This window comes from Talpa europaea, assembly GCF_964194135.1.
Source record: "Talpa europaea genome assembly, chromosome: 1".
NCBI classification, from domain to species: domain Eukaryota; kingdom Metazoa; phylum Chordata; class Mammalia; order Eulipotyphla; family Talpidae; genus Talpa; species Talpa europaea.
The window spans coordinates 45,015,402-45,027,731 of NC_140073.1; the positions used below are offsets into that span (position 1 = coordinate 45,015,402).

Sequence of the window (12,330 nt, forward strand, 5' to 3'; positions counted from 1 at the left end):
GGCCTATGGCTGGAGGTTCTCACAGATACCATGAACTCTGCTCATGAACTGGAAGGTTTCTCCTTAAGAACAGGAGCCTGGTCCCCTCATGATTACCTTACATTACCATAGCAGGGAACTTACACACTCTAGGTGTTTTAGAGAGGACTGGGTCAGCATTTACTCCATGAGAGACACATCATTGGAAGTCTTTCCATAAGAACCCTCAATCCACCTTCTCTTAGCATTGTGAAAGGGAAGGAGGAAAGCCAGACATTTTGCCTGAAACTTTAAGAAGACAGGTTGTCAACCCTGCCTGTGGCCCTAGGCAGGCAGTGTGGCATCCTCTCTGGCTCAGAACCCCTCCTTTGAGCACACGCCCAGGTGGAAACTGCCATAGTCCATGTCTCACCTCCACACCATCACATTCAAAGAGTGGGGCAAACTTTTAAGAATCTGTTACCATAACCTACAGACCCATCAACACTCCATTTGCATTTCCTATACTTCCCATCAGCTCTAACTCTCAGAGTAGTAATATGCTCATAGGCATTTAAATTCCCTTTGATTCATCCCATATATTACTCTGCTCCCCCCATACCCACCCCTTTTTCTCTGCTCCTCCCATCCCAGCCAAAGCAGTATTCTTTTTTTTTTCTTTTAAAGATTTATTTATTTATGCATACAAGAGCTGGGGTACAGGCCAGAGGCATGAGAGGACTCACCAGAGACAGAGTGGGGAACAGAACAGGCAGAATGACCAAAGTACACTGCTGAGGGGAATAGTGGGTGAGTCAGGAGAGGTCTGCTGCGCCATGTGGGTTGCTCCCTGGCCGGCTGGGGATTGAACTCGTGCTACAGAGGCTGCGGATAGCTTCATACGTTGTGTCTCAACCCCTTGCGCCACCAGGGAAGGCCCAAAGCAGTATTCTTTAAGCACCTGGGATCCTCTGGCAGGTCTGGCAACAAGAGGAAGGGGCCACCTTCCTTGCCTCTCAGCCACGCTGCCACCTGGCTGGCCAAACTTGGTCCCTCTGTGCTCCCCCATCTCTCTACCTGCTTGCTCTCCTCTGCCTTTTCTTCAAGATGTTAAAAACTCACAATAAAAAACAAATACAAAATGCTGTAATTAATAGCCAATTCCAAGCCAACCCAGTATCGCTACTAATAAACCTCAACACTTGCAAAAAGAACAATAAATTCTGCCCCGCTCTGGTTCTGAGGTGGTCTCTTTCATACACTCTCTGTGTGTGTATGTATGTGGGTAAGTGTGTCTACATATATATTTATTTTCCTTTATTTCCAATCCAGGGAGGGGCAGAATAATGAACTGCGTGCGTCAGGGAAGATGAATCTGAGATACTAGGGAGCAGTGCAGTAAAAAGATTAAAGTGTTATTATTGTTGGGTTTTTTTCCCCCATGGTCCATTGTGACAGCTCGACCGTCATCTGTAAAAAATGTCTCAGCGAGAGATAATCATCGGAAACTCAATAAAGCGTCAGGGGGAGCCTCAGCCCCCATCAATCACTGGGTGCCTGGAAAATTTCAGCCCTCTGTCTCCCTTCCTGCTATCCATATAAATGTCTCTAATATATTTTGTATGGTGTGTGGGACCCATCCTTGACTTGGAACTTTTGATGAAAAAATATTTATACACAAAATATGTAAATCAGTTAAAAATCAGAAGACTAGGTCTTTGCCACTCCATCCCACTTTTTCTTATTTTTATAAATGCATCGAATTTATTCTTTTTAATAAAACATGTCAACTAGTCTATCTCCTTCCCCTAGTCAAACATATATATAGCGAGATAAGTTTGCAGGCATAAGAGGATAGAAACAATTAACCTAACTGCCTGATACACTTAATCTTGAAGTTGACTAAAAGGCCTGATGGATTGACAGTACACTGCCCATCTTGGTGACTAGAGTGGCTGGCACTGCTGAGAAATGACACGTAGAACCACTGACCCTGGAGATTTGACAAGGCTCTGACAAGGTGAGGAAGAGACAGGGATGCTATTAAAAATTAATAACTTGCCCAAAGAGCTTTTGGTGTGGCAGATTGCCAAGCCTTCCAAGACTGTGGACAAAACAGAGGTTCTGAGCTAAGTTTTGGGTACACATAGGCTGACATATTTGTTGGGCTCTCTATAAAAGCTGGAGACACTTCTGCTGGCATTTGGCATCATCTCTCTGCCTCAGTTTCCTTCAGAGTCTAGAGCATGGAGCTGCCATGAGCACATGGTATCAATACATGTTACTTGCTGCAGCTTATCATCATCCTCATGATCGCCTCCCTGGCCTCTTCATCTGGAAGAGGCACAGTTCCCACAGTGCCTTCTCCTCTAGGACCTGCAAGGTTCCTCTGTCTAAAGGATAAAGTCCAAGTGTCTTGATTGGGCCACTGTCTACTAACGCTGCATCTTTATCGCTCGTTACTCTCTGAAATGAATCTGTTGTGTGGGATGCTTCAACCTAACAAGTTCACTTGTCAGCCTGAAATTTATATTTTCTCTTTCCCACCTCCGAGTGTTTTGGACATAGCACATCCATTTCTCTGCTCACACCCAAGCACACACATTTACTGGCCTTCCATAAAGCCTTTGCATATTTCAAGGTGCAAATACCATTTATTTCCTTGACTGCTTCAGTCAGAGAGCTGCTTCTCTGAACTACGATCACCCTTGTCATCAGTACCTCTGACCGGACCCTCATCAAATATTGACCTGGCATGTCTTTAGTCTTTATTATTATTAATTATTGTTGTTCCTAGTACCTTGTATTTGCACAACAACTTGTATTTTCTTCAATTTAAGTACTTCAATTCGATATTTATCATAGGCCCCTGATAAAGGAAATAATATTTCCTACAGATGGAAAAAAAGTGCAGCCTCAGTGAGATAATGAGAATTGCCTGAGATTACCCAGTTAGGTAAAGGCCAACCCCTTCCTCAGATTCTAAATAATTTTTGGCTCTTTGTAGATACCAGTGTGCTACCACTGAAAAGCATTTGGAAGATTGTGTCAAAGACTGAATGAAAATCCATAATAGTGTGATGAGGATGATGAGGATGTAAAACCAGAAATTGACATTAATGGGATACCTCCTACGTTCAAGGGTTTAGCTAGGAAAGAACACTAACTCTCCCTATAACCTTAGACAGAGCCTCTGAGATACACAGAAAATTGCCCTAGGCATTAAGGGTTCTGTACTCTCATAGTACCATGACTTAAACACACAGCCTTTCAAGGAGTGAAGCTTAAAGTGGCAAAATAAGGTCCTTTTAGGAAGGAAAAGGTTCAGTTTTTTTAAAGCAGGGCAGGCACAACTAAAGCCTCTAGTCTAGATCATGCTACTCAAAGAGTGAGGACCTAAAATGGAAAATCTCAGGTCCTACCCCAGACACACTGATATAGAATCTCAGGGTGGGTGGGGGTGGGGGAGTGGCACACGGGAATCTGTGTTTTAATAAGCTCTCTGGGTGATTCTTACATCCCTGTGAATCTTATAACTCAGGTGAGTCTGTGCTCTGCTAGAGCATACATTATCTCTGTTATGCTTGGATAGGGCTGGGTGCTGGATGGGTAACAGACAAGGTAGGACAAGACTACTCCTTGGCATGTCCTGGGGAGGGGAAGAAATAAATAGAGAGCAGTTCCATTACCACCAGTGGGAAATCCTAGACATGTCCTGAACTCCAGGGTACTTGTCCACTGATTTGTGATGCTCCAGCTTTCACCGTCTTGTCCCCCATCTGAAGACACAGAGATGGGGAGGTCAGCTGGAGCGGGCCAGGAATTGCAGCCTCTGGAGCTGTGGGAAGGGGGCCACCCAAGCTGGTGGAGTTGACTGTGGCAGGTTCAGCCTGGCAAGCCAGACCCTCTATCCCCAAGAGGGCCCTATGCCAACCCAGCTTCTGTACAACTTATCTTTATTCGGCTGCCACTTGGAGCTGAGAAGAGAAGCTGATTTATAGTCTGCTCTGGCTACGTTTCTGCCGTGTTTTATTGTTTTAATTGTACATATGAGAGGCGTTCAGAGTGCTCGCTTGCATTTCTGACAGCCCCAGACACCCAAGGTTTATAACAGTTACTTACAAGCAGCCAGCGGCATCCCAGGCTGGGCGAAGTTGTTTACCGTTACCACTAATTTACTGCCTTCTCCACCTGAGGATTGGGGACCATCACCCATCAGCCAGCCACAAGTGGAACGCTCCTGCAGCAAGCATGGATGGGGCCCAAGGCACGGAATGGAATGTGGCCAAATGAGGGAATGAGTTGGTAGAGGAGTGGCCATGATATTCCTGTTGCCCTCTGTGTGCCTTTGCTCAAGCTAAGTTCCCTGCTTAGAATATTTTTCTCTTCTCCTTTTCACTCTCCAAAGCCCAGCCCGACCCCCATTTCTCCTAAGTACATTATTTGCTCTGATGGTGAGACTAGAGTTTTTAGAATCTTGGAAATCACATGGCTAATAGAGACTTTGGAGCTGCTAACCTTTTACCCAATCCAACCTTGAAGGGCAGACATCTAGCTTCTGCCACTGCCCCTTGAGTGGTGAGCTGCTCAGGTTTACTGCTTTACTCTGGGTCAAAATCCAGCTCCATAAAAAAATTCTTCATCAGATGTCACTGTGCTTACATATAATACATGACTAGATTATCTTATTATTACCATGTTACAGATGAGAAACTGACATTCAAAGATTTTACAGCACTGGTTTAAGATCACTAGCAAGTTCAATCATGACCTCCTGGCACTGAAGCCTGACTTTTCTCCTGGACACTATTGTGCAACTGAAGATACCACTCTCAGAGTTGTAGAGAATGGACAGAACAGTCAGGCCTACAAGGTTTCAACACCAAGCATGTCTATGTCACCTGCACCAGCAGGCCAGCCGTTCCCAGAATACACCAACCTTGAAAGAGTGGAAGACACCATAATGTAGCCAGCTGAGCAGGCTTCTTGTTAAGAAGCAATGGCCACACTGCTCCTTAAAACAGAAGGGTATCACTGGGAATGGGTAACTGATGAAAAAGACTCAGCCAGAAGAGCCCAGATATTTCTTCCTTCTGTTAGATGTGCCTTTCTGAGCAGGTAGAACAGATACAGAGCCTCTCAGAAATAACCAAGCAGCAAATCTGATACTTTGGTTATCTTGCCTGGATTTGCTTTCCTATTTAGATTTTATTTTATTTTATTTTTTTATAAATTTTTTTAAATTTTTTTTTTTTTTTTAAGATTTATTTATTTATACAAGCACTGGGTACAGTCAGAAGCGCGGGAGGGTGAGAGAATTCACCAGAGCCAGAGCGGGGAGCAGAGCAGGCAGAAGGACCAAAGTACACTGCTGAGGGGAGCAGCGGGCGGCAGGAGAGGTCTGCGCGCCATGTGGGACCCTCCTCCGGTGGCCGGGGAGCAGCCGGGGATCGAACCGGCGCTGCAGAGTCTGCGGGCAGCTTCGCAACCCAGCGCTCAACTGCTGTGCCACCGAGGAGGCCCCCTATTTAGATTTTAAATGTTGGAACCCTGATGAGGAACTTGTCTTCATGCCCTCTCACATTAATTCCTTCCCTTTGGCAGGCACATCCATTGTGCCAAGCTTAATTCCTTAAGCCGGCACAACTACTGTTTGAACTGCCAAACAAATCCTGGTGACTCCTAAAGCCCTATCTCCTGCCAGAATTCTCTTCTGAACTCCAGACCCACACACACAACCGAATTCAAGGGCACCCAGGGCACTTATTTCCCTTTCTACCAAGCCCTACATTCCACCAAGTACTCAATCTCCTCTGAATATTTTTCTAACATTTAATATTTTCCATTTCCCAAAGATGGAAACCCCGGAAATTTTAAGTACATTTTGGGGTAGTGGAGTAGAGCTTTTCTCTCATGCAGTTTATCCTCCAAAGGTCAAGAACCAAGGCTAATCCCTCCCCTCCAATAAATCCCCCACCGCATCACAATGGTTCATCTAAAATGCAAATGTACTATGGTGATGGTTCACAGGTGAATTGGTGGTGGGAATTTTATGGAGAATATTCAATAATGTAAAAGATAGAAGTAAAAAAATTAATTTTAAAATAGACAAAAAAAATGCAAAGGGAAACTGAACAGTCCCCACTTAATTGCTCTGAGAAACTGGTATGAGCACCTAGAATTGCACTGCAAGGTCCTTCCCAATGGAACCCTGCTTCCCTCTTTGGTCTTACTTCTTGTTATTCTCCTCAAAACTTTGGCAGATGATTCTAACTGCTATCACCTGCCGTCCCCTGTCTCTCTGTGTGTTGGTCTTCTGCTGGAAGGGCCATCCCTATAAATCTGCCTGGCAACTCAGAACCATCTTAAGGTCCGATTCTAAATCACTTAGCCTTTGACACTTCCCCAACAGCAGCCTTCCCTCAGGTGCACTCATCACTAACTATATACCAGTGTTGCCTGTATCTTCTGCATATCTGCCTTTGCATTTATCCCTTTGCACTGTGGTGCCTGTTCATAGTTTGTTTGGTTTTTTTTTTTAAAGATTTATTTATTTATGCATACAAGAGGTGTGGGGGGTGAGAGGATTAACCAGAAACAGAGTGGGGAGCAGAACAGGTAGACTGAGTGAAATACACTGCTGAGGGGAGCAGTGGGCCAGTCAGGAGAGGTCTGCTGCACCATGTGGGTAGCTCCCAGGCCGGGTGTAGAACTCATCCTGCAGTGGCCGTGATCAGTTTCATAGGTTGCATTCTAACCCCTTGAGGCACCAGGGAGGCCCGTTCATAGGTTTTTTTACTTGACTGGGAGCACTTGTTGAGGGGCTTGACCATGTATATTCATTTTTATATTCCCAGAATCTGGCAGAGATCCAGACACTCAGTAAATGCATGCTGAACTATAAATAAATGAAACTAATAAGCTATTACAACTGTAGAACACTTGACAATTCACACATGACATATTTTATCTCTTGATCTTCACAATAATACTGATAAGGTGGACAAGGGATAAATTACCAGGATTTAAGGAGGTCTTGTCAAGGTCATAAAATACAACTCACCACCTCTCTTCTGTACTGAGCACAGGCTGAGGCCCACAGAAAATTTATTAGACAGGTAGTGAACTTGATAGACTTTGGCACCGACTCTGCTCCAACAGTGAAGGTTGTCTAACTTTCCTGAGCTTGTGACTTTTCTATGAATTTACCTGGACACATTCTGTCAAGGGGTTTATCCCCCTCCCCCCCACATCCCCTCATGTCAGGTAACTTCCTGTAAAAAAGTTATCTGACCCAAATAAAAAGAACCGTTGAGCTGGGTTCTCTGTGAGAATGACCAATAACTGGGTATAGTGCTTTGCAGACTAGGCAATCAACAAATACTGGTTGAATGCATGAAAGAAAGACTCTTTAAATGGAAAAAGGAAAGAAAACTATGATTAAGGAAAGCCTCCCTGGTGGCACAAGGGGTTAAGTCTCAGAACTATGAAGCTTTCTGCAGCCACTGCAGCACAAGTTCAATCCCCACCCAGGGAGAGTTTAACCCACATGGCACAGAGCTAACCCTCTCCTGTCTCACCAGCTGCTCCCCTCAGCAGTGTATTACAGTGGATCTGCCTGTTTTGCTCCCCACTCTGAGGCTGGTGAATCCTCTCCACACCTCCCCACCACACCTCTGGCATATACATCAGCTCTTGTGTGCATAAATAAATAAAATAAATCTTTTTTTTTTTTTAAGAAAACGATGGTTAAGGAGGAGCTAAAGGTTTGGGAAGGAGAGGAAAGCCCTGAGCTAAGGCAGTCCTTAGCTAACTCTAAGGGATTATCACTCTCTAGGTCCAGAGTCAGCAAACAGAGTACACAAAGCAGAGGCAGATCACATCTAATCTGATACACCAGGAAAGTAGAATGAGCTGCCAGGAAACTGCGGCAGACAAAGATGGTTGGTATTTAAAAAAAAAAAGGAGGGCGAAAGGTATATCTTGAAAGTTACAGAACAGTGAGCTTATCAATGAATGATTCCTGAAAAATTCTAGAATATATATTTTTTTAAATCGAGATAACCCTGGTTTCACTGTATAAGACTTAGGGGAGTAAGTTCACTCTTTTATAGCTATGTTACCACACTATACACGACACTAAAACACCCATAATTCTCCAAAAGAATGTATTTTTTTAATTGTCCTTAAACATGTGGGCAATTATTGGGTGCCAGTATGGGTTCTCAAGGAATAAGACAAGATCACTCCAGAATAACCTAGCATCCTTTTGGGAAATGGTTACTGCACAAAAAAGTAAGACAAATACTAAACACAATTTTATTTTAGCATGAAATGTCAGAAAATTCCTTCAAATATTGTGGACAAGATAGAAAAATGAAGACTAGAAAAGAATGAAGTTTGGTGGATTTACAGTTGTAAATGTCAAATAATGCTTCAGAACAGTCTTGATCATGTGGTCCAGGGCTCTACATTTAACAGTCTCTATAAACATTTTAGTCAAAGATGGACATATAAAGCACATCATGGTAGGCATTTGAGTCTAACTCACCAGAGCCTAGAACATTGCCTACTAGACAGAGACGTGATCAATAAAATTGATGAATAAATTAATCCATAGGAAGCCTTCTCACATTTGTAGGAAAGAAAAAATAAGAAAGGATACTTAATACTTTTCATCTTTTATTTCATGAGTAACTTTTCATGCAAAGTCAGATAGTAAACAATTTAAGCTCTGTGGGACAGTCTGTCTCAGTTTTATACTAGCTTTTCTCAATATATTTGCTGTCTGCATCTACCTGCTTATCTACCTACCTACCTAGAAAGAATATAAGCTGGCTAACATAGAGTTAAAAAAAATTCAAAAGTTGACAAAATAAAAAAAGGAAAGAAAAGAAAGGAGAAAGGGAATTGAGGAAGGAGATAGTGAGACAGAAAGAGAGAGGGAAGGAAAGAAGGAAGAAAAGAAGAGGACTGGCAAACTATACTCCAGGGGCCAAACTCAGCCTACTGCCCATATTTACAGGCACATATCCTTGTTCATTAACATATACAGTGTCTATAATTGCTTCTGTGCTACAATGGCCCAGCAGAGTACAGGTGCACCTCACAGATATGGTGGATTTGGTTCCAGAACACAACAATAAAGTGAATAGTGCAATTAAGTGAATCACAAGGAAGTTTTTGTTTTCCAATGCATATACAAGCTATGTTTACTATACCATAGTCTATAAAGTGTGCAATAATATTAGGTCTTAAAAAAAGGTACATACCTTAATTAAAAACTAGTGCTAAAAAATGCTAACCATTGGCATCCCTGGTGGCGCAAGGGGTTAAGCACTGCACTATGGGGCAGTCCGCAGCCTCTGCAGCACAAGTTTGATCCCCGGCTGCCCGGGAAGAAACCCACATGGCGCAGCAGACCTCTCCTGGTTCGCCCGCTGCTCCCCTCAGCAGTGTTTCAGTGGATCTGCATGTTCTCTTCCCTACTCTGTCTCTGGTGAATCTTCTCATTCCCTGTGTCTCTGGCTTGTGCCCCAGCTCTTGTATGCATAGGTGAATACTTTAAAAAAAAAATGCTAACCATCATCCGAGCCTTTAGCAAGTTGCATTCATTTTGCTGGTGGAGTTGCAATAGTAATATCGAAGATCACTGAGCACAGATCACCACAACAGATATAATAATAATAATGAAAAAGTCTGAAGTATTGCAAGAATTACCAAAATGTGACACACAAACAAGACATAAGCAGGCGCTATTGGAAAAATGTGCTGACTGACTTGTTCAATGCAGGGTGGCCACAAACCTTCAATTCATAAAAATGGCAGCAATGGAGGAAAGAACAGAAAACCAAAAGGAGGCATCATAAGACAAGAATCTGACTCACACAAGGTGTTGGGGGTAGAGAGAAATAACATGACCATTAAGCCAGCTGCGGAATCAAGATCCTTAGGCGCCAGTGCCTTATCACAAGGCATAAGACCCAAGCAGGTATCAGACTGCTGTAGGGAATGTCGGGAGCACAGACCTGAGGGTAAAGATATGGAGACTGGGCCCACTGTGGAATCTCTGGTCCCTTTTGGATTCTGCATAGTTATCCAAAGTCAGCAGCAAACAAGCCACTCCACAAAGGAGTGACCCCCTCCCAAAGAGAAGAAGACTGTATTAGAGCAGTCTCTGCACTGGCTGGGGCAGCACTCTGTCTGCCCATCTGTGACTATGAAGAGCTTCTTTTTGCCAACTCTCTCCCTCCGCAGGGCAGCAGCCGTCCTGCCTGCCCATGACCTGTACCACACCAGGCTTCTCTTCACTGACCTCCCTCAGCAGAGGCAGCTCTCCTCAAGGCTGCCCGCCTGTGACCATGCAAACCTGTCTCTTTCGGGGTAGCTCTTCCTGCCCGCTTGTGTCTATCCAAGTGTCCTTTAGTCTTCTGTCGCCTTTCCCTAATAAACCTAATCTTTAAATATAACTAACGTCTCTGTCTCATGGAAAAGCTTGTCTGGGAAACTCGTCGCGTGCCGCTGAAAGGGGAGCTCTGGTGAAACCAGAGTTTCCCAGAGTGAGCCCAAGGATCCCACTCTCTAAACCCATAAACTTCAAAAACTACATTAGCACTATATGTGTGAAACCCAATAAAGCTAAGTGCAATAAAGTGAGGTATGCTTGTCTCAATAGTCATAGCTGAGAGACTGACCCACAAAGCTTAAAATGTTTACTATATGGATCTGCAGAAAACAGTTTGTTGACAACTGATCTGGAATGTTGAATATGTCTTCAGCTTGGAGAGAAACTTTAGAACACAAAAATACAAACTTTGAATGCGGGGAGTGGGGACTGGTATGACAAGAGAGCTTCATAGCTGTGATTCTATAAAATCAAAAATACTTACTGAGTCCTGCTGGGATCTCAGGGCAAAAAAGAAGATACTCAAATAGTCCTTCCCTTCTGCCTGGCCCTGCTTTCTCAGCCAAGGCTCCTGCTTGCTTTTTGGTGAGAATTCCCTAACAGAATACAGAGCTGTCTTTGAGTGAGGAGCGCCTATAAGTTGAGTCCTCACATATCAGGCTGCAAATACAGGGCAAGTTTGGTTCTTATAAAATTCCCTTGTTTGAAATATAAAGTGAACATAATTCCTCCAGTTCAATGGGGAATTCACAGGTCATGGCCTGCATGTCAGCTGAGGAGAAGAAAAGAGACACATGGGTAGATGAGAGTTCAAACAGAGAGAAAAGGCCAGCATTTAGAGAACATTCAAAAGAGCAGCTGAGGGCAGGCTGTAATTGTTGCCAAGGACAGGGAAGGCTTTGTGGAGGATCTAGTCCCAGCAACAGAGCTTGACAGAAGGAGCAGGTTGAGAGACATGGAGGCAGGGGGAGGGTGTACGTCACACTGGGCAATAGTGCTCTGATACTTCTGACTTGACCCTCCCACTGCTAGTCTGAGAGACCTTGCTGGGGTAGCAGTGACACCGCCACTCCAGGTGCCACACGCCTCTCAGTCTGGCAGCCTCGCTGATGGCTCTAGGGCTGATCGCACTGTTCCTCTTGGCTCAACCTTCCTTAGTCAATGTTCTGACTCTCAGGGAGTCGGCAAAGATGTCTACCCTCTTGCACTGCCAACCCTAAGCAGCCAGTGCTCAGCCACCGTGATGCTGGAAACTAGGGGAATCTCTACCTCTGCAAGTGATCCAGAAGAATAGGCAAGAAGTAGATCCGGTCTAGACAAGCGAAAGCTCCAATGTAAAATCCTCATTTCTGACTGCAGCCAAAGCAACCTGACTTCTTCTTGATCCCACTTTAGATGAGCCACCACCAGAGGCAACATGGACTGATTTGCCCAGGCTCCCTTCAACATACATGGGGGAGCCTTGTTAGAGTGCACGGTTTCTCTTCCTTCTGAAGACGTCCAAACCACCACCACACAACAGCCAGGGGGCACTGATGACCACTCCATTTTATAAGCATAGACATCAAGGCACAAAGAAGGTCCACAGACTGTCCTGTGTAGTACAGTAAGTTGAGGGGCCAGTCGCGGAGGTAGGACTGTATTTTACATATAAGACGAGAGAAAAAGGCTAAGAGGCCAGAGCTGGGCTGGTCAGAGTATTGCTGAGAGACATCTAAGGCTGAGGAAACCACTGAGGTTGCTTTTTAGTTCTGGGGTAGGGTAAGTCTGCAGGAAATAGAAGGAAGAACAAATCCACATTCCATGCAGTTGCCTTATTTATTTTAAGGAAACCTCCACTGTCCACTTAGCTCCACAGACCAAAGCACTTTTGGGAGAACGCCAGTTCAAAGTTCCCCACGTCATGTCAGGCCTCTATTTTATTCCCCCCAAGAATTCTAAAAGGACAGAAATTACAAAGCCAGAGG

General features: G+C 44.3%; 1 protein-coding gene across 3 annotated transcripts in view; it reads right to left on the reverse strand.

Annotated features, from left to right (window-relative positions):
• CLPB (ClpB family mitochondrial disaggregase) overlaps nt 1-12,330 on the reverse strand; it is a gene marked incomplete at both ends in the record, with an annotated part of 136,833 nt that overhangs the window by 77,862 nt on the left and 46,641 nt on the right. Inside the window, one exon of one of the 3 annotated variants that reach the window (XM_084245137.1) lies at nt 3,648-3,737. The exons of the other annotated variants lie outside the window; for them this stretch is intronic. Within the exon in view, the coding sequence (XP_084101263.1) occupies nt 3,648-3,737 (90 nt within the window). The remainder of the gene's footprint in view (nt 1-3,647; nt 3,738-12,330) is intronic. 3 annotated transcript variants of the gene reach the window in all.